The sequence below is a fragment of the Egretta garzetta genome, unplaced genomic scaffold (genome assembly GCF_000687185.1).
Source record: "Egretta garzetta isolate BGI_Z169 unplaced genomic scaffold, ASM68718v1 scaffold244, whole genome shotgun sequence".
Taxonomy (NCBI): domain Eukaryota; kingdom Metazoa; phylum Chordata; class Aves; order Pelecaniformes; family Ardeidae; genus Egretta; species Egretta garzetta.
In genome coordinates, this window is record NW_009259532.1 from 867,833 (window position 1) to 891,033 (window position 23,201).

General features: G+C 42.2%; 1 protein-coding gene across 1 annotated transcript in view; it reads left to right on the top strand.

Moving 5' to 3' along the window:
* LOC104125212 (transcriptional activator GLI3) overlaps window positions 1-23,201 on the top strand; it is a gene marked incomplete at its 3' end in the record, with an annotated part of 161,306 nt that overhangs the window by 100,978 nt on the left and 37,127 nt on the right. Inside the window, exon 3 of the mRNA XM_009637629.2 lies at window positions 3,158-3,263. Within this exon, the coding sequence (XP_009635924.1) occupies window positions 3,158-3,263 (106 nt within the window). The remainder of the gene's footprint in view (window positions 1-3,157; window positions 3,264-23,201) is intronic.

Here is a 23,201-nt window from a genome sequence, read left to right on the forward strand (position 1 = left end):
GGTGCCTTTAATTAAATAGTTACTGAGTGGGATATGAAAAAGCTATGTGAAACTGGCTACAGCCCGAGTTACTGCTTTGCAAACTTCTGACTATGTATTTCCATATAAATACATGTCAACTGATTACATTTTTATGGAGTTTCAAGTGAATTCCAAGTGAAGCCCTGGACTCTGGGTGCTTTGGCGGGTCTCTCTTTGATCTAAGAGCCTATCCATATAAATATTCAATCCTCTTCAACATGGAGTGGTTTTGGACCCTCAAGCACGTAGAATTTACTGCCTACCTCTGCGCGGAGGGCTGACCCAAACACGGCAGAATTTGAATTCCCTCCGTAAAACTGACTCCACTAGTTCTGCACATTATTCTCCCTGTCTCCCATTTAGCGTGTTAGTCTGCTGACAGTAGAGTACACAGCACTTAGCAGCTGGTTTGTGGAACCATCAGTCAGGAAATTATATGATAAATAGGAGGTAGCCAGGTTTAGTGGCACTTTATTCTGCTTCAGCAGTTTTAGCCTGACTTTGGAAAACTCATCATGTGGTTTTTCTTAAGGGTTGCAACAGGAGATGGCTACAGTGTAGTAACTTATTACACATACACTTGAGTTATGATGTTCACCAGCTGTATTGCTCATGTGTAAATAATAAACTGTGAGATGGATAATTATGTTGGGTTTTGATATGCAGCTCCGCTCCGGTCGGTGCAGGGCTGACGGAGACAGCTCCCTGTGCCGTGATGGAGTACGGCTGTTTCCCAGATGGAAACTGCAAACAAGATGCAACCAAGATATACAAAGGAGCTTAATGTGAGAGGACTCAAAAAGGTGTTTTTGGAGATTTATATCCCATGTGTTAAATACAACTTGTTGGTGCTCTGTGCTGCATAGGACCCACAAAGGGGAATACCCTTTCATGGGTCATTTAATACTCATTTTCCATTTCTTGGAAGGATAGGGGAAGATAGATGATCAAATTCAGGAGGCTTAAATGGTGTTTCTGCTTTGGGACTGCTTTTAATGGGTAGGTGCTCAGGCTGGGTGAGGGTGGGACAGTGAGGAGGCTCGGTGTCCTGAGCAGGATTGCTTGCCTTGGCCAGGCGGAGCTTGTTCTGTCTGACACAAATAAGGGTGACAAAATCTCTGTGGTCTCACATGTGCTCCCCAGATTCCCTCTTCAGAGATGCATAGAGCAGAGGAGGACTTGCCTGTGCATCTATGAAGGCGTGAGCGACTTCCTTCTTTGCTGAAAAAATGGTGGCAGAGTTTTTGTGGTAAAATGCCAGACATCTGCTTTAAAACCCCCTCCTTTCGGCTTACGCTGCTGTAGTCAAATACCAGTGAAGCAGGGAACAGGGCAGGCAGGGAGATGCACTAAAACATACTTCTCATGCCCCTTTTCCCCTTCTCCACCTTGGCTGCTGTTGAGGAGTGTGTTTTGGGAGGTGGCAGCAACCATCCTCCGCTTGGGCAATGACTGTGTGTTCACGGGGCACCTGAGCCCAGGAGTGCTCGGCATGGGGACTGAAGCTTGTAACAGATTTCATGCCAAGGTCCAGCTGGTGCAGCAGAACCAAAATTAAAGCTCCTAGCTCTCAGAAGTAAGCCGCTATTATTTTTCATTTACGGTGCCTAAGCCCTGAGTCAGTAAACGGCAGAAATGTGCTGTGGCTGATCACATGCTGGTGATGTTTCACGAAATCCAGCCATGAAAATGGACAGGCCATGTCAGATGTTTCCAGATTTTCCTGAAATACTGGGAATATTTCCTCAGAATTTACGCGATTTCCCCTTCGTCCTCTCTGTTTATTCCCTCGGGGCCATGAGGTTTGTTCCTCTAGTTCTTTCTCCCACTTCAAAACATAATAATAAACCAACCCAACTTTTGACAAACACCAAGGGGAAAAATTCTTTTTTGTTTTTTAACCATCTCTAGTTGGTGTGCGTGAACTGCTTTCACAGAAAACATAGTCTAAGAGGAGGATGACTTTTTGCTAAATAGGAAATAGAAGATGATAACTTCAAGAGTCAGCAGGCAAACCAAAATAGGCTCAGTTTTACTGCTGGTGCGTAATTAAAGTTTGCTTGCTTTCTAGAAGCTTTGGTTTGTTTCGTGCTGCTGGAGATGCTCAGCATCTTATATGAATTTTGAGCATTTGGGAGGCAGCAGCGAGCAGCACGGTTGGCAATAACCTTTAGGCACCCAAATTGCACCGGTGTGCCAGTGTGGAGAGCTGTGGTCCCTGTGCACTGTGTGCCCTCCAAAGCTGGGAGGCAATCCTGCTGCAGAAGTGGTGGGGAGCTGGGTGCGCTTGTGCTTGGCCCTGCAGGGCAGTGCCCATGGGGCCGGTGGGGGCGCATTCCCCATTTTGTCAGCCTCGACCCTGAGGCTTTCCCAAAACAGTGGGGAACAGGAGCCCTGACAGCTGAAAACCCCCAGTCCTGCAAAAGCCTTGGAGGAGGTGGGGCAGGGGAGTTTACTGCAGCCGTGGGTCCCCAGGTCTCCAGCTGTGGGGACAAAGAAAGCACCCTTCCTTTTTAAGAGCAGTATATGAAATGAGTCCCCCTGTCCTCAGGCACATTCCTCCGGATGCGGCCATCGGTGTGATGCAGTTAAGCATCTCCAGTATGCCCTTTCCCAATTGCATTTTCCTTTTAACTCCGTTGTCTGATTTACTCCAGATAGTCATTTCTCAGCATGCTGCTTCAGTTTTCCTTTCCGTTGTAGGATTGTGTGAGGATATACTTTTTTTATTGCATTGTATTATCTGCTTAGGCTTTTTGTCCTGGGATGATTTTTTTTTCTTGTTTTAATAAAAAATAAATAAATCAGGAATGCTTATGAAAGGCTTGATGGTTCTTTTGATCTGACACTTCACATATGGGCACATAATTATTTATTAAAGACTTCTTTACGTCCCTTTCCATTTAAGCTATAAAAAGAGAATATTAAAATTAGTAAATACATATTCATGCAAACACTGTGGGCCAAGCTCTTCTCTCAGACAGTCCTGACTGACTGCAGCAGGGAAGGAGAACGCGACCCGTAAGTTGTAGCGATGTTGGCACGTGCTTTGCAATATCTGTTCCGTCTTTATGAATGTTGTTTTTAAAGAGTCATTGAAGATACTCAGATCCGGGAACCTCGTTTGTTTTTTCAGATCCGCCTCACCTCTTTCCAGCATTCCATCCTCCTGTACCAATTGATGCGAGACATCATGAGGGACGCTACCATTATGAACCATCTCCCATTCCTCCTCTGCATGTGTGAGTATTCAGTATTTCCCCTTGCTTCAGCTGCCTAGAAGAATGGGCAAGTATATGAACCTTTAAAGCCATGCACCTGGAGCGCTTTGCCAGTCTTGCAAGATTTACTTTTGGAAATCATCGAGGTTATCTGTTAGTGAAGCAAAAACCAGGCTGGTGCCTGAGGAATTCCTGTTTGTTATAATAGGTGGCTGGCGAGTGTTACCTATATGTTTTGCTGACATTTATTCTGTGTGCTGTTGTTCTATAAATACTAAATTAAAAAGTGCTGAACCTTGTGAAATACAGCCAGACAAAACATGTATTTTGTCTGTATTAGGCTTGGGATTCTTCATAGCTAAAATTTCCTCTCATGCCAAAGGTTTGTTTTTTTTTTCTCCAGTGACTGCTATGAAGCATAATGAAATTTTTGGTAAATTTTCATAGTCCCTGTTGTGTGCACGCACAGGCAATCGGTTGATTGATGGGAATGTCACCCAAACAAAATGGCAAATGTGATAGAGCACATGGTTTACACAAAGATAAAAGAAATGAATACCAGTGATAACGTGCATTAGAGAAGGGTGCTAGTGGTGAAATCCTGTAGAAATAAATATTATCTTATTCTATATAGGGAGACAGATATCAGCATTGCAGAATAAAACAGTTGTTGTGTCCAGAAAACTGCTATATACCGTTAAAAATGGAGCCGAAAAGCAGGGCTTGGTACTTTGCTAAAAGGCTTGATATATACATTTAATCATATCTACTAATCACCTCTCATACTGAGAAAATACAAGAAGAAAAGCACAAGTAATACTTTGAAGAATAATGCTGGTTGTTTAGATGGCAGATTGCTTTGCTATGGCTGTTAGTTACAGCTGTGTAATTACATATATGCAGAAGAAAAATGAAGTTGTTTTAAAACAAGTCCTCCTCTGTGAGCAGAATTAATTGATATTAACAATCCTAACTACATGCCCAAGTACACACAGAATATTTTACTAAGAGTTTTTTGGGTCAGTCTTCTATTACTGAATTGTAATTTCAGAGCAAATTTGCCTGAAGGTAAGTAATAAATCTGTGTTGCAGTCTTCTTGGGCATTAGAGGAAAAGTGGGTATTTATAGAAAGAGTACAGAAACTTGTGATTTATTCCTCAGAGTTCCTCTGATGCATCACTATTTACACCACAGTTAACCACATCATAAAATATACTCAAATACATGCTTAAATTTGCTGCTAAAAACCATTGTAAGCTGAAGGTGGCAGGCTCAGCCAGAGTCATTACATGGTCATCTGAGATATTGCAGTGCAGTGAATATTCTGCCTGGATGTTTTTGGGAGCTGGGGGGGACAATCCTGCTCCTTCTGAAGCAAGTGGGGAATTTACATTTGTCTTCAGTGCGAGGCAGGTGGGGTAGGGAGCCCAAGGAAGTATTTTAACTTGCATCTGCAGAGGACCATCATCCAAAACCTGGGTACCGCCTGTGAGCCTTCGCAAAGCCCACACTGTGACACCCTGCGCTTGTGAGCAGGGCTTTTGGATGGGTAGTCCATCGTTCTCCACTTTGGATGACAGTGGGAAATCGGGACTAGAAGCCCACACTGCTAAAAGTGCCAGGATTTCTGCAAGAACCCCAAAAGATGTTGAAAATACCTGCTTCTTGCCTTGTTTGGTGTTCCACGGAAGTCCCCTCTGATGCCGAAATCAATGCCCCTTCTGCAGAAAGGTGCTGCACACCCCCGCTCCCCACCGTACCCCGCGGTGCAGCGCTGATTCAGCCGGGCCCTGCAGAGGCTTGTTAGAGATGAGGAGATCTTGGCATGATCTGATATGACTGCAGGCAGCTGCTTTAGAAACACACTCCGGTATCAGCCCAAGCTTTAAACGGAACATTTCCTTGATAGCGGCCGTTTATTTTTCCATTAACTTCTGTCAATTCTTCCGCTCATTTGGTTCGTGTTGCCATTGGAATGATGAGCTGTAGTGGACCCTTGGAGCCGTTGTGGCTGGTGCAATTAAATGTAAATATGCAATTAAGCAACTTAAAAAAACCAAACCATCAGACTCCAAAAGCTGCTTTGTAGACGTTAAGGTTTGTCATGCTTTTGCAGTTTTCAGGAATATGTTTTAATTTAAGTATGAGATAGACACACACAGGTTTTCTTGCAAGTTTTACAGAGCCTGGTGTGAGTATCACTTAGGGGTGTTAGATTTGGGATCTATTGGAGCTGTTACTTGAACTGCTGTCCTAACACCCATAAAAAAAAAAAAAAAAGAACTGGGTCTGAGAAATTTTTTGAGAATTCTGAGGGAAAATGGCAAGAACACCAGTCAGGTTACAAATGTTTACCCACAGCTTCATCAATGACTTCATTGTATGAGTGGTTTTCACCTCAGCTTCATAATATTCTCAAATGTGTGTGCGGGGGAAATATAAATTTTAAAAAAGGGCAAAAAATTGGCATCATTCCAGTTATCCAAGCTCCTAGAAATGTGTTCCAGAACCTGTCGAGCCTTAGTGGAATTAGTTTAGGTATAATATAAGTGCAGAAAAAACGTGGAGAGGGCCTTGTCTGCGTGATACCTACGTGTGCACATCATTTTGAACAATGGCCGAGTGAAAAAGAAAACAGAAAGGAGAATGTTCAAGGTGTTACAGGGCTCTTAGGTACTTTCAGCTCTAAAGATGTATATGTATTTGTATGTATAATTCTTGTAGCTTAATTGCTGATGGGTAGAACTGTCGTATCCCAAATTTCAGCCTGGAGCCAAATTTTATAACTGAGTTATAAACCCTTAAAATAAGGGTTTATGTTTATGATGGAATTGCTGACAGATGCTTATGTATAGTAGGACTAGCAGGCATTGCTGTAATTATGCTATCGTATCCTATCATTAAAGATTTCAATTGGAAGAGGTTTATAAATTGCTCTTCTTCTTAGATAAACCACCCTGCATTAAGGCATCAACGATATGGTGCAGAATTAAATTAAAATCTCATAAAATGAAATATGTTCTGTATTAGCTGTTTGACACTTAATTTGCCTCTGAATGAGTAGAGGAAATCACAAATTAACCTGCCTTTGTTTTTCCAGCCATGGCTTATTAGGTGTTAGAACAACTGCAATTACAGCCCAATAATAACCCCCAACCCTTATGAATATGTACTGAAATGTGTCACTTTGTGTTACCAAAACCTGTTTGTTAGGACTGTGTAGTTATCCTGGAATTTCTACAGTACATCTTTGGTTTATACTTCAGGGAAGATGTATGAAACTTAAGTTGTTCTTTAGCAGCAACATAGGAACAGTATAATTGGAGCTGGAGCTTTTGTTTTCCTTTTTTTGTTGTTTTTTTTTTTTTTTCAAATTCAAGGCATAAATCTTAGTTTTAAGAAGTGTTCCAGTAAACTGTAATTCAGTTTTGCTACTTTTCGTTGAACTAGCAAGTTAAATTACTTGTTAAACGCCATATGATTAAAACATACCAAAAGAAGCATGGCTTTAGTAATCCCACTTCTTGCTTTGTTCTTCTTTGTTGTTGTTTTTGTCTAGCTCTTTCTTAATTTTCCAAATTTATTTCTAAAGTAAGGTACTAAATGAGAAACTGAAGCTAAACTATGTTTTGGTCCTTGACATTTGCTAGGCCATCCAATAGAGTGTGGTGCCTTCTCTGGTCAGTGTGCAGTGATTCAAAATCATGCTGCTGCTGAGGGTATTTATTTGGACATAAATTAATACTTTGAGCATGATATTTTATTTTACTCTTCGAGAACCAAGTAATAAATTTTTACTATCGGCTAACTCTTCCAGTCGTCTGATGTCTTTGTTGATGTTGGCTTTGTGGAATGAGAGTTCTTAGCAGTGAGCAGAGGAAGAATAAGGGTGTCTTGACTGTTTTTATGACAGTGCAAGTGTAAATAACTTTATAGCCCCAGAACTTTTAAAATCTGACTTAGCCAGAATGAGAGTTTTTATTTATTATTTTTTTTTAAAAAAAGCTCCTAAGGCAGAGGCAAACTTCTACTGACAGATTTAACCGCAGCGATTTAGGGAGTTACAGTTCTTGGTCGTTCGTTTGTTCTGACACCTTTTGTGTTAACAGGTTGCTCCCAAACCTGCTTCATTACAAAGTTGGGTTGGACAGCCTTTGAAGATGACCTCGCCTGGTATTTCCAGGTGCTGTTAAGGCAGCTATGGAGGAAGCACACTCTTGCAGAGGTGGGGCAGGGGACAGCTGCCAGGTGGCAATATCAAGAATTGGCTCCAGGGTGGTGGCCTGTGTACATCTCAAGGTGGTTAATGGACACATCCTAGGAGGCTAGTAGAAAGTTAAACGTTTCAGGGCTGAACATCCTACAAGTTACACTGTGCGTGCTTCCAAAACATCCATCCATTTAGTCTCCATCTCTGTTTCTCTTGCCATCCTGTTTTACATTAGCCCTGGACTGTGAGTAAGGGACCGTGAGCAGGCGAGTCTAAGGGAAGGTGCTCTGGTGATACCCATATGCTTATGGCCAGGGGGGGCTGCCTTTGCAAGGAGGAAGCTGCAGGGTAAAGCTGCTGTCTTGTAGCTTCCTAGGGTCAATGATAATCCAAGCTCCTTTTTTTCCTAACTGCTGATTGAGGCTAGCAGCACCCAAGTTTGGCAGTCTTATGCCCTGAAATGATGGACGTGTAGATGAGCATGCACGTGCCTAACATGAATGCCTTGAACAGATATTTTGAACTGTGTGAATGCACCGGTACTAAAGCAAAGCATGTGTTTTGCTTGCGGTTGGCTTCAAGTTGATAAAAAGAGAGTCCGATTCTTGCATATGTTATTTCACATCTAATTTATACAGACATCAGTTACACAAGGGTAGAAAGGAAAGTCAGGCCCAGACACTCAGCTTTCATCAGCCTCTGATTTTGGACCATGCAGTACAATGAGGGATGTCCAAATGCAAGAAGACTAAAGTGTTGGCTCTGCGAAATATTCTTGATTATATGAGAGAAAATGCTTGCCATACGTTTGGTAGGATGTTTAGGTTTTCCCAGCCCCATCACTGGCATTTTGATTTTTCCTTTGCACTTTCATTCCTAAGCTCTTATTTCTTTTAAAAATCATAGCGTTTAAACCTCTTAAATCTTTTACCTGCTGCTTTACCTCAGTGTACCTCTAACCTGGAGACTTGGCAAGGAGTCTGTCAGCTTGTCAGAGCATTCATTGATCCTTTCACAGTGGGAAGGAGAGCCCCACCCAGTGTGAAAAACATCACTCGTTGAATTGGCTTTAATTATTTTAAGACTTGGAACAGGTTTTATGGTTTAGCCAGGAGCCATCAAAGAAGAAGGATTGGGAAGCTCTTGGGACATGAAAAGATGACTGTGGTTACAGCTTTCCAGAATCATCCATTGAAGTATTTTCTGCAAGCAGGGAGAAATCTTGTATTAAATGGGAAGCACCCCTAGAAACCTGTCCCTCAAAGTGGAGAAGTGCAGCATCAAGACTAAGCAGCTGCTAATAGCTGGAGGGTTTCTATAGTGAGCCTCTGAGAAGGAAGCAGCATGGTCTGGTGACTCTTTAAGGCTATTCAGAGTTTGCTATATCATAGAATCATTTAGGTTGGAAAAGACCTTGAAGATCATTTAGTCCAACCATAAATATGCCATGGATAGGCACGTTGTAGGCTCTGCAAGCAACACGTATGCCTCTCTTTCTTAGTTACAGAGCACTGCAGCAATGTTAATTCACAGAACTAAAATAGCAGGGCCAGATGCCTGCACATAAACTTGAGCAGATAATTTTCATTCAGTGCCAGGCCTTTTACAAAGCAGGGAAGAGGAAGCCTGAGTCTAGACCAGAACTGTGATCTCTCACTCTGTATATAGTGTTGCATCATTTAAAATAGTGAATTAGTGTTTTGTTTAGCTGTTGGTACTTGTTTAGTAATATTTACCTTAAGACTTGCAGATCATAAATTCTCCTTTGCAAGCACACTTGCAGAGTAGCTTCAGAAACAGTCCGCGTTTTCAAAAACTGTCTGAAACTGGGAAAAGTTTGGAAAGCAAATTATTGGTGGTGTGTATCAAATTGCAGGAAAAAAGGATACGTGATTCTTTTAAATTTTTGATTCTGAGACACTCGAAAGGAAAAAAAGTAGGTAAAAATGTAGGTAAAAATATGTAAGTATTTTTGCATGTAGCTGGTTTCCATAAGTTTAGTTAAGTTTAGGTAAGCTATAGTCAAAAGGTTCTGCACACTCAATTCAACTTTTACATTTCTCACATATTTATTCTCTTCCTACTAGGACGCGTATCTTGTTTAAAAGTTCATTTCTGCTGGAAAATAAATTCTAGATCAAATAAGGATTCACTGCTAAAAATCATCCCTGTTTTTAGCAAGCACATTTACATGAAAGTTAGCAGAATTGCCTCTAAGCGCACCAGATTACATTTGGTTCACATCATTCATCTGTTTCTGTGGCGGATAATGCTTTGTGACATAATCATTTTCTCTGGAGTAGCTAATTGTAATGCCAAGGAACTACAGATTTATAAAGGAGAAACAATAGCAGCAGATAAACATTGCGTTAACAGAGGCTCTTTGTTCTTCCCGTACCGCCAGCTTGATTTTGGGATGGTTGGAGGAGTTACAGCAATTGAAATGAGAGGAAAATGTTGGTGAGGTTTTTAATGTAGAAGGAAAAGCTTGTAAAAAGCAATGGTTTGTTTTGTTAAAAATCCTTCGGTAGAAACTTCCCCCAAATCTTCCGTTAATTTTTTTTCCTCTTCAGAAAAGTGCTCAAGAGGCAACAGCCCCCAGCCGTAACGCGAAAGGCGCGCTTTCGCTGGCGGGCTGCCGGGGGGCCACCTCTCATGGTACGGTCACTCCGCAGCAGCCACAGCTCACAGGCCAACTTCCCGGGCTGATGCGGAGGGGAAGAAAACAAGGGGAAAGCCCTCAGTGGTCCTCAGGAACGCTCTGCTGCTGGTCTGAAGGGAATCGGTTGCTGGACCTCCACCTGAGAGGCACAGGTTCGTCTGGTGGGGCCCAAATCCAGTGAAGGGGATTCTTGAAGAGGTTTGTATGGATTACGTTGTTGCAGAGAAACAGCTCCTAGGTTTATCAGCAGTAAGGTATCTACCAGCACTGGACAGAATTACCACTTAGCTGATTTACCCCATCTGGGCAGTTAACGGTGCTTAGACAAATTCTCGGCTGCCAGTGAGAAGTGGTTCCCTAGGGCGGGCTTTCAAACCAGTGTGAATTAAGAGATGATGGAAGCGAAATGAATGGCCAGCAAAGTCATGCCTCGGGACACCGTGTTGTATGTAACATTTTTCTGTAGACTGAGGAATAACTAGGCATGACTTCGAGCTTTTGGGGCACTCCTTGTGTGCAGATGTGCATGCAAGCGTGCATATTTGTGTGCGTGCATGTGCGCACGTGCATCCTCTTTACATATCTTTGCTTGCATTTATCATAGATTGAGTAATTTAGATTTTACAGTTGGAGCTAATGGAAGGATCTACTGAGAGTCTGAGAAAGATGGAAAATTAGAGGGGAAAGGTGAACAAAACAAGTAGGAAAAATATTCATGGGCAAAAACGTTGAGAACGTGTAGATCATTATCTTAATTTAACATTTAACCAAAAATACATAGAATAGCTGCAGTGGTGGGGTTCTGCTGCTTGAAATTTCTATTATCTCATTCTGTTATCAGCTGCAAAGAATGCGAGCTCTAAATATAGTGCACATTCAGAGGCTCTGAGCCTGTGGTTTCTTGGACAAAATTCCTGTGTTCTTTGTGCTGTAGTCAGCAGTATTAGTCGAGTGAGCAGATATTGACTGTGGTATTCACGTGCAGTGAACCAGAAGCAAGCCAACTCTATAGAGGCTGCTGTCAAACTTGTTGCAGTGGCCTGTGAGGTACTGGACTGTGACAGACTCCTTTTTTTTCAGTACAATTCTTCCACTCATGTTAAATCTTGCTTCAAAGAGAACTGAAATGTTACAGTCTTAGCGTTCTTTCTTTCTTTCTTTCTCTTCTTTAAGTGTGCTGGTGAGATTTCTGTGTTGTGAATTGGAAGTCCCTGAAGTGAGAGTAGGTATAAACTGGATGAAATGCGAGCAATGAGTACATCTGCAGTGCAGGAGCACAGAGCATCTTCATCATACTCTCAGACAGTCATTCCCTGACTTAGATTCTCTCCTCCCCCAGCAAGACATCATGTCCTATGCTCTTGGAGTATGCATTGAATTTAGTTCAGACTTTTTTCCCAAAAGAAGAAAAAACAGAAGTTAAATAATACCTCGTTTCCCTTTTTGTCACCCCTTACTCAACCCACTATATTTTTTTATATATATGTGTGTGTGTATATCTGTATTTGTTTGCATATTTGTAACAGCAGACTCTTGAGCTGGTATCGGCTGTGCTTCTGAGATGTAGGAGACTAACTAGCTGCCCCTTGCATATTCTTTATTATATGATGCTAGAAGAAAAAAAGACATGACCCTAATTCCACCCAAAGGAATGTGCTCAACAGGTGTTTTATCTGTGTGCCTCAGGGTAGGCTGGGCCAACGTTTGTGACTGGTGCTATCAATTAATAGAGGAAATGATTTAAAGAAAAGTGTTATGCTGTTTGGTTTTTGCTTTTAGGATGCTTTACTTGACCAAGGAAGGGCTTGGGACCTTTCTTTAGAAAAAGCTTTTCATTGAAGCTGGGCCCTATGAAGTTGCCATTAAAGACCAGGCAAGAATATATTGCTTAGTTCCTTCCAGCACTGAATGTGTAGGTCTGATCCTGCAATAGGTTATGACTGCATTTATAGTTAAATTTACAGGGTTATTGGAAATTTTCTGGAGACCCCACAGAGGTTAGACACAGAGGCAAAGCATCTTGAAGCCTGTGAGCCAGGAATACAAAGCTTCTGAAGGGATGAACTGACCTGTCTTCTTCTGGGAAGCATTATTTATGAGGTGCTGTGACCATTGGTGTTAAGGATCAGCAGAAAATTAGGGAGTATTTCGCATGAGGGAGAACTTCTAAACATATCAGATTTAAGTGGCTATCTCTTTAAAGATACACATCTTTCAGTCCAGTATCTCCTGTTGAAATTCAGCGTGGATTTATCATGCTTCTTCCACTGGCCTGTGGAAGAAAAGATTGATAGTCTAGTCCAGTTTATAGAGGCCCCCAACGCAAATAGCCCCATTTAACAACATTGTAGACAGATTTGTCAGGCGGGGGGCAGGAGCTAAATGACCAGGGGCAATCAGGTGTTCTCTGCTTCACCCTGGAAGATCACTGTCAGTGTACATCATCAAGACAGTACCAAGAAAGCTCATGTAGCTGCCTCTGTCTTGGTTTTCCATATTTGTTCCTTGGACATCAGTCTTCCATCCTGACATCTTTTGTGGGAACTGTGATTCTACTTCTGTGATTGAATTGAATTACAAACGTGTAGGTAGCAAAAGTCTAGGTTGTCCCACTGATGCAGGTGTGTCCCAAATTGGCCAGTTTGTTTGCTTTCGTGGATTTCATCTGCACACCTATCTACATATCCTGTTTAGGGAACTAGTAATGCTTCCAGTATTTAGATAGTGCATTTACTTCGAATACTTCAAAACTGAATTTACTACTTCTTTAAAAAATGTGCAGCCAGAGCATTCATTTGCTTTTACACTTACTGCTTGTTTTTCACATATTTCCCCCCACAGCCACATTAGAAGTGGTGTTCCCACCCACTTCTGGTTCTTGAGGTTGTTCAAAGATACGGCTTTGCCCTACAAATGCTTTTTTAACTCCAGTTTTGCACACAAATAGAGCAAGAACAGCAGTGTGAAGTCTTTGTCGCTTGTTTCTCCCGATGGCTGTGGTGTTCCAGCCATTATATATTCACCATTTGTGAGAACCGACTTGTAGTGCAGATTACGTAGGACTACAATGGCTTTCAGTGCCTGCAGGATCAAATAAAGAAGCTGGCCTGGCTGAGACAATGCTTCTTAGCCTAACATGAGAACTGAGTGTTTTCCTGCTCTGATTTGGTTGTACCCCAGCCAGCCCCCGCAGCTGGACCTTCGATACTGGCAGAGAAAATACGAGAAGTGAAACAGAGTATCTTCCTTCACCCCCCTCCTACTTTTGGTTTAGCAGCATTCACCTTTGATATAAGTTCTGTTAACAGAGTATCTTCCTTCACCCCCCTCCTACCTTTGGTTTAGCAGCATTCACCTTTGATATAAGTTGTGCTTCATATAGCTGTGGATCCTGCTGCCCTCATGGATGTTGGTGCTGATCTGTGGCTCGCCTGGTATTTGCAGTGGTGCTTGCAGATGGGAGAAGCTCAGAAGCAGTTGTGTTTCCATAGTCGTGGGTACACCATGCACAAGTACCATGCACCTGCTACTGTCACTGAGATACACTCTCAAAATTACTTTTCTTCCCCCAATCAACTGTCATGGATTTGTCTGTGGGGGGGAGGCATTTCAGAAAATAATCCGTGTATTTTATACAGAATAATCTGTATTTTATATAGAAATGCATATACAGAAATTTCTACACAGAAATTTCTGTATGTCTGTATAATTTTTTTTATGCTGCAAGTAGTACTGTTAGGTGTGACATTCTCGCTGGGTACTCTATTCAGTAATAGTCACTAATCCTTGTGAATATCAATTTTGGGATGACTGATAATGTTGGTACAGAGATGTGAAGCAAATCCAGCCATACCTTAACTGAAATGATTAATGCTGAACCTTCACATCACCATTTCTGTCAGGTTTGTTGTCCTTTAAAGTTAAAATTGTAGTCAAATGTTCCCTTCACAACCAAATTTAGGTGGCAAGTGCAATATGAGAGACATTCAGTCACTGAATTCGTGTTTTGCTACTGCCAACTTACTTTTGTTTTAAACTGGTAAGATCTTATTTTAGCAGATAAAAGAGAATTGAATATAATAGAATGGAATCATAGAATTGAAGGAAAGCTTTCTTTCTTCCCCCAAATCTCAGTTGTGTTATATCGTGGACATGACTTACAGGAGGACACTGGAAATGAAAACTGAGGGGTTTGTTCTGCTTTGGTTTTGAATTTGGAAAAATAATGTTTCTTGGCATCACAAACGAGGCATTGAAGAGAGTGTTCATTTGAGGTAACGTGAGAGGATCTTCAGGTGCTTTGCCAAGAGAAGGAATGCCTGCCTTAGCAGGAGGAAGGAGTTAAGGGAAGAAGAGGAGCTGAAATTTGCTGAAACAATAGTGAGCATGGCATTCTCCAGCGAGAGGTAGGGGGGCTTAGAAAAATCATCAGTGAATGAATGAAATGAGGAGAGATATACTTAAATACTAAAAGCGCTAGAAACTGCATTATCTAAAAATTTAAAAACATTAAATCATCAGAGTAAAAACCCATTAGTTGAAAATACTGTTTTTTGAGAGAACAGAGTATTTGTGATATTGATGAACTGGTTGATTTCAAAGTTTGATTTTACTGTCACAGGTCATACCCATCCCAAGAAAAACTTACTGTGAATACCACATGAGTTTTGTTGAGATTTAGGACCAGCCTCAAGCTCTTTCTAGTCAGGTAATCCCCCTGGTGGATGCAGTAATCTGGGCCTCACGCTGCGGGAGCGGATCCCAATTAGCAAGGCCGTTTTTCTACCGAGAGTATTGCTGCAGGTAGGCAGGAGTGCTCTTTGCATGCTGGCTGCATCCTCTTCTGATCTGTGAACGATAGAGAGAGACATCAGGAGTAACTGTAGAACCCATTTCAACTCTCCTCTTAGCTTTGTACCATTTGGGTATTTTTCTTCTTCTCCCAGTCATGCATACACGTATGTATGTGCGCTTTCTCTGTTATGCATAATGACTTCAAGGTTATTTTTTAAAGACCTTCAGGCATTTTCTGAGTGTTTTTGAACCAGTGCACCATTCACCGGTATATTGCTTGTATAGAGGTCGTCTTTGATGAGGTTTTTGTCATATGCACCCACTGAAGTTTCAGTGTACTCAAGCATTAGAAAAGCCACTATTTGAGTGTCTTTGTTTTCTTTGTTGAACTGTTTATTTTGCTTTCTTCCCACACGGTTCCCTGGCCTCGCTCTGACAACTGCTTTTCTGCATGAATTACATTCCTCGGGGCCGCAAGTCTCCTAATTCTTCCAGTCGATTTGATTCCTGCCTGTGTGATTAGTCCTCTGCTCCAACACACAGTTGGTCTTTGCCAAGCAAACTGCTTGCTAAGTGCCTTTAACATGAAGACCTAACTACATTTTTTAACCTCATTAGTGTGTAGGGCACTGCTTCATTCCAGCTTAATAACATGGCCACTATTGAATCATCACTTGCTCTAAAACAGGTTACAAAAAGGTTACCTAAGTTGTCTGGTTTTCTTTTTGTATGACTGTGCTTTTCCTGGATAAGTTTCTTTCAGCACATGTCCAGTTTTAGCATGTAAGTTGCTTTTTGAAACGAAATCCATCGATTCTGCTCAGATAGGTTTGTGATCCTGAGATGTTAAAAAAGAAACTCAGCACCTGTTTGGAAACAGCAAATCTAAGTAGTAAAATGGGTAAGAAAATGTGGCTTTGGGAGAAAAGAGGAAGAGGACTTGGGGGAGCTGACAAAATTTTCCTACTTGTTTCAGCTTTAGAATTACCTAGATCTCATCTTCACCAGTTTAAATACAGACTTCTGCCGTAACACTGAATATACAGCAACGCGGCCGCAGTCTGCACCGGTTCACTTTGTCCCATGGGATCAATTTTTAGCTGAACGTGCCGTCACTGAAATTTAGATTTCAGTTGCAATTGTGCGTAAACTCGAATGGAAAAGATATTACAGGACTTCCAAATGTTGTAAAGGCAGTAAAAAAAATAAAAGTTTCCTAAGAAGACAGCGTCACCGGGGAGCCGGGGGGGGGAAGAAAGGAGGCGCTGGGTCACATGCCACTTGTGATGGTGCATTTGTGCAGTTGCATAGCACAGCCACTCAGAGGGTGAGACTTCATGATTAATGGTGTTTATTCTTGACAGAAGCCTCCTTTATTTATCTGCAATACAGTTTAGTGATTTTATCAGTCACCTGAATGAAAAATATTCAGTCATACCAATATTGCAGTGTAAATTGAGTAGAGTCACTTTTTATTATATCTTTCAGCCTTATCATCTGCACAGTAATTTTCTAGCTGGGGTTTGATACAGAAAGGCTGGATTTAGCTGTACTTGACACAAAGCCTCTTCAATTTCCCCTAAAAGTTCAGGCTACTCTTAGAAATGTGTATAAATATATATATAAAACCCTCTTATCCAAGCAATTTCAGGATTTGAAAGAATGAAGATAAAATGCGCAAACCTGGATGTGAGAAATGTTGTTCATATGAAAACATCTAATAGCTCTGAAGCCACCGGTGAAACGTTCTTTAGTGTTTAAGCTTGTGGCTTAGTGCAGTTCTTTTTGCATGGCTACGTAGTCTGACTTTCTTCTAATCAATCATCATCCAACTCCAATCAGCATACAGGCAGAGCCTATCGTTCATCCTGGGTGTAATTTCAGAGTTGAAGACTATAATGGCCACATACAGCACATTAGTCACTGCGATAACAGCTAGTGGCACTCCTGAGGAAGGGGGAGGATGGGGGGAGAAGGGGAATAAAATTCTTCTCGTCCTCACGGTGCATTAGTGAAATAGGAGCAAATGCTAAACAAATGTTTATTCAATTAGCTGACTGAACAGCACTGAGTGTGAGAAAGCTTCTGCCACTCCTTTGACCCTCTTTTTTGCAGGAGGAGAGGAAGGGGAAAAGGAAGGAAGAAAGGGGTACATGAATGCTGTCAGGATTTATATGTGCCCACATATTCATATGATGGTGCCGCTGTGGTTAAACACTTCAAGAGATGGCAGGCCTTGCCTGCAACTGAGAGGAGGCTAAAATTTGAATAGCAAATGAGACCACCTCTAGAGCATCAAAAGAGAATCTCAGAGCAGGGGAAGTTTGCTGTAGGAATGCAGTGGGTAATTTCACTGTCCAGTCTGTTATTAGTAACAGCAGATAATGAGTATGCTGTAGACCTTTTAGATTTCCCTGCTGCACTTCGTGCTACCACATAGTTTGAAGAGGGAATGATATGTGGTGGTCCATGGCAGTCTCTCCTCTAATATGTAACAACGCTTTTCCAAGGCTTGTTTGAGTAACATTTGCTTGTCATGTGCATCTGTTTTATATTTGTGATCGTGAGTTCTGAAGCAAATGCAGCATTAATACATTAGTCTTGGTATATTAATGGCCACGAGTCAGTAGACTTGGAACCAGTTGAAGACACGGGAGGAAAAATTCACCAGCACTGAGACTGGGGGGCTATACAGGTATTGGGTCTTACCCTACTTACGGTTCATAGAAGTCGGTGTGAACTGAGCAAATAAGGCAGTGCCTTCGTAAGGCCCTACCAGAAGCAAGCGATGGAGATCACAGCGTATCTTGTTAGCATTACTTTTATTTACTGTTTACATTGCTGCAACATCCAGCAGCTCCCTGCAGGATCAGAGTTCTGCTGAGTGTTGTGCAAATACAAGGAGCTCTGCCAGGAAGAGCTCTCGGTCGGACCGCTTTGGCAAACGATCTCTGGTGAGTCAGCTCTGATGGCCTCAGGGGTTACCAGCCCCAGCTGTTTTCCTCGCCCTGAAGATTATCCCTTGTCCCTCAGCAGGGTCAGACGGTGTGCTTTTGCCCCATTTACAGTCTGGCAACTTTGCTCTGTCTCGCTGAAACCGGGCACGGAAGTGGTTAGAGGCAGAGATGTGCTGCCTGTGCTGGGGGGCGGGGGGGCACCAGCTGGGTACTTGAAGGCACTAAAAGCTTACACAGCTGCCACAAAATTTGCGAGAGGACGTCTGCTAGAAGCCTAAAAGGCAAGCAGCGTTTGGATGGAGTAGTTATAGTCGGTCATGTTTTTGTATGTTTGCACCCATTATTTGTACAAGCAAAGAATTTGCCAAGCAAATCCATGTAATCCTTCCCCTCGTCACCAATTTCTTTGCAGCAGTCCTGAGAAAGATGTAGAGGAAGGAGAGGCAAGACGGGATGCTCTGTGTGCAAAGGCTGAGCGAACAGTGTTTCAGAGGAGCACCAGGAGGCAGTGGTTGGTGGGAGAACGGAAGGCCGGGGAAAGGAGAGGCAGGTTGTTGTGGGGAGATTGCCATTATGTGAGGAGGAGAACAAGCAGCCTGGGCTTGACTTGGAGAAATGCTGGGAGACAGTGCATGGTTCTATTTGCATTTTGCAAAAAAAAGAAGGAAAAAAACCCCATCAGTCAAAACTGCATCGTCATGCACGTTTAAGGAATGCATGTCAAGACTCCAAATCAAGACTCGCGTAATGAAATGAATGTACCTTGACTCAGCGGCATCTGAAGCAGCGGTTGCTTGCTGTAGTCAGCGCAGGTGTTACTGTGGGCTGACGGTCAGCGGTGTTACAGCTGGCCTGATGTAAACAAAATGTTAAACAACGGAGTGAACGTTTATTGCTTTTTACAGCGTAAACCCTTCTTTAGGGAATCCACAAGCTGATGGTTGGGTTATTTATGAAGTATTGCAAGTAACAGAGGGTGTATGTAAAAAAGCTGGATCTGCGTTCAGGCAGTCTATCAGTTGAAAAATAGGAATACAGTCACCGACTAAGGATTTAGTGCCTTGATTAATGTAGCCAATTTTTAACTGTAACTACGTAATGTTAATGCTTCCCAAAGAAGAAAAGGGGAACCAAAGTAATATTCTTTTGCTGTGGGTCAGCGGCTAATTGTCGTGCGTGATTTCCAGCACAATGAACACCTCTTCTGCAGCCATTTGTGTCTTTTTTTTCTGCAATGATACCTTTTAACTTTGTGAGGGAGAAGCATTTTGTTCTAACCCCAAATGAGGTTATTTGTATATTGTAGGAATTTACATTCTAGCACTGCACATGTTTTGTAATGCATTGTCCTTGCCTCAATGAGAAAATGTTAATAACATAGTATTTCTTGGTCTCACCTTCCTGCTGTAGATACCAAGCACTTTCTGAGTGCTTTACCACAGCTTTACAGATGGGAAAACAGGGGGTGAGGAAGGCAACAAACTTGTCCAAGGTGGCACAGCAGATAAGTGATGGAAACCAAACCAGAGCCTGTGTACCTTAAACCCTGATCTCGCTCCTCTTATGCGTAAACTACACAGGCACTGACCCGTTCATGATTTGTTCGTACATATATCTGCTGAATAGAAGGTTGCTACCAAATACGATTCTGTGACTTATTTCTTCATACTGAATACAGTTCCAGTGTGAGTTTTGGAGGAAAAGTGAGCAAAATGATTGACTAGGTGTTGGAACATGGAAAGGAGTATAGGAAATCAGGTGCTTTCTCACATTAGGACTTAACCGTGTACTCATTTTCCCTCTTCGTCATTTGTACCACAAAGAAAATAGAGTTAACAGTGCCTACCCTTTTGTAGCACTTGAGCTCTTTTACATGAAGTGTGCTCTGACGTTTCCGTGTATTCAATTAACTCTATTTCTTTAAATGTTCAAAATCATTTGCTTAGTTTTCCTAAGTCCAAGAATGCAGTACAGTAGCTTTTAGGCAGTGAGTGATTTTAGGGGAATGGACCGCCTATTTTTAAGACACAATTTCTGAAAAAAAATAAAGTATGAAAAGATGATATTATTGATTTCCCATCCTATATTTATGGGTTTGATTGTTTACAATTAGAAGTGCAAAGAGAAAAGGGACAGTGGAATTGCATTTTAAAAATACTCAGTACTGGCTTCACTCTCCTTGCATTGAAGTCAGTGGAAGCTGTACTGCTGGCTCTCGGGGAGGGCGGAATTGGGTCAGCACTTTGTGCTTATGAAGATCATGTCCATGATCACTTAAGGATTTTATCAATAAATCAGTGGACAGTTTCCAGTCAATTGCAGTTTGTATAGGGTTGAATCCTACAATAGCAACTGAAGATTTTGAGAAGCAGGATGATGACTTGAATCTTAATTTTTCCATATCATTTAGGCGCCTAGTTAGCTGCCTGACCCTGATCTATTAAGCACTTACAGCCGCTTATGTGCTTGTAACAGTGAGGAGTAACCTGATCATTTGGGCTAATCGCAACTATTAGAATTGTTGTCACTTGTATTTTCAGGATCAAGCCGTACTTTCTTAAAGCTCAACTTTCTTACTATAAAAACCTTTTATTAGTCAGTTGTTGACTGCTGGTGCCGAAGGGTCAGTCTGTACAAGTAACTATATCATTAAACAAACTCATTTGAACATGAGAGATATTACCAAAGGAATTGAGCCGTGTGATTTAAAAGAGAAGTCACTACAGAATAAGAAAGTCCTTATTGTTTGTTCATTTTCTAGGACTGACTAGAAATAAAAGCGTTAATGTTTTGGGGGCAGCCATCAGAAGATTATTGCAGGGAAAAAAAAGAAAAAGAAAAAGATCATAGGCAGTTTAATGAGTTTAACATTTTTCAATTCTCCAGGCAGGGCTGAATTGAACAGGTATCAGAGAAACAGTGTGGATATCATTGGTATGAGAGTTATGCCATCAATGCTCGCTCCAGCATTGAATAACGTACTGTTAAATGATTAAATATCGAGGTTTGAACTTTGACACTTTCATAATATAACAAGATGGATGAAAAGGCAATAATAAATTAGGTTATGTTACAATATTTCATCCCACTTCGTTGACAAGCTTTGTTCTGTGAGATAGATTATTGTTCCATCTGTAACCTCAGCTCAGTGTCATATTTACAATGTTATAGTTAAGGATCACTTGCTGTTTTCAATATAAATGTATTTTTCAACAGATTCATAAAAGAGCCATTTAAAAATTTATCAGGACAAAACTTGGCACTAAAATTTCCAGTCCTGGAGTTATAGTTTCCTTTAAAACTAGGAAATGCTTAAATGGCCATGAATTTTTTTTTTTTTTTTTTAGGTTGTGTGTAGAAGAGGGTTTTGCCCAAGCACAGCTTAAAGCTATTTGGAAACCATTTATGACAGATCATTTTTCTAACACCAAACCAACCTCAAAATTTTCATCCAGATTTCCCTGTGACGCAGACCTTTGTAGCTGTCTTGAGTGGCTTTACATCTGCTTCCAGAAAACCTTGCTATCGAAGAGCGCTCTCTGACAAGCATGGGGGTCATAGAACGACCCAGGCCCCCCTGTAATTTTCACTGCCACAAGAGATGCAAGAACAGGGGCAATTTGTGCTGTATGGATATTCTGGCATGTCTTAGAGCAGTTCAAGGACTCCAAAGCACAGAAACCCAATGTGAGGACCCTGAGGCCACTAATAGGCCATAATTGCCTCAAACAGCCTCAGCTGGGACCTCTACCCACACCCCATGCAGCCAGGAGCCCCTTTTAAGCTATCCTGGGGCCTTTACTCCCTGCCTGAGCTATGTTCTGGGTAGCTCCTGTCTCTGGTCCTGTTCCTGGCTGAGCTTGGAACTTGCACTGTAGGTAGCTGTTCTCCTGGATGGACCCCTCAGATCTATGGCGTAGCTTGTCTCCTGTCCTTTCTTTGGCCCTGTCTCCTTCTGCACTTGACTGGTCCCCCCAGACCTGGTTTGTCACTTTTCCTTGTCTCAGATTGCTGATGGACCCTGTTATCAGCACCTGTCTCTGGCCACTCAGCTCAGATCTGGTGGCATGGAGTGCATTGCCTGTGCTGGGGCTAACCTTGGCTCCTGGCTTGCCTTCCCACAGACAGCAGCTGGCCTTTGCTCCTCCCCGGCACTCTGAACTGGGGCTCTGTTCTTCCCATCCCCTCCCCTCCTTCGGTTCCTGGGCTAACCACCCTTACTCAGTTACAAGCGTAAATCCACATAAGATGGTTTCATGGTGCTTTGGGCTGGTCCCCTGCCTGGCTCTTCACTAGGTCTACAAGAATGATAAAACTGCATGACTTAGTTGGGAAGGGGCTGAAAAAAGGAGAATGGGAAATGGGAGTTCAGTGTTCTTGTTTTGTTATGAAATTTCTGAACAGTTACACGTCTATTAGCTTGGAAAATAAAAAAAAAATAGTATTTTTGTCAGTCTTCATTTTTTAGAGGCTCAAAATCACCAAATATTTTAGGCTTTTGAATGTACAGAATTCAAGGGAGTTGTATCTTCCCACCTGCAGTTTCCTTCTGCCTTGTGCTGCAGGAGCAGTTCCGGAACGCAGGTGGGAGGCAAGGTGCAAGTTAGAAGGGCAAAATGAGGTAAGGGAGGGAATACTCTGTGCCTTCTCTAGCCTCAGAGCTGGAGCTCATCGGCACCTGTCACACCTCACCCTACCGCACCAGGGACACGGGCAGAGACTGGAAATTGTGCTCCTGAATCCTGTCAGTATGGCACTGAGAAGAGAGGGTGGCTGATGGGCCATGCGGTCAACAAGCTCTGGGCTTGCTTACCTGCATGGGGATTTTTACCTCTAGTCATAGCCAGACAGCAGTATTTCACCTGCAGGAGTTAGCTACTCCATCACTACCAAAGAAAGGGATAGGATTTCTGCTTGTATTTGGAGCATCTGATCTTCTTCACTGACAAATTGGCTAATGCTTAGGTACAAAACCCAACCTAAAGTATGTGGTATGAGTCCCCCTTACTCCCCTTCTCTCTGCTGATGAAAAAAATGCGTGATCCTTTCAAGATAATACTAGGCAATGATCTGTGTGTGCCTAACTCGCTCATGCTTGCCACATCAACTCTCAGATTCCCATAATCTTCCTTCCCCAGTTAAGAAAAGGGCTGCAAGGACTGAAAAGGGAATTGCGCTTTGTTCAGTTTTTCTGGCAGCTAAAATCCAGACCTGCTGCTGGTCAGTCTTCCTCTGTAGAGTTCATCTGTTGCAGCTGTAAGCAGCAAAACAAAATGACACACCATTTTCATGAGTGATAACTGAAGTCTTACACGCGGCTCACCTGTGGTTCAGC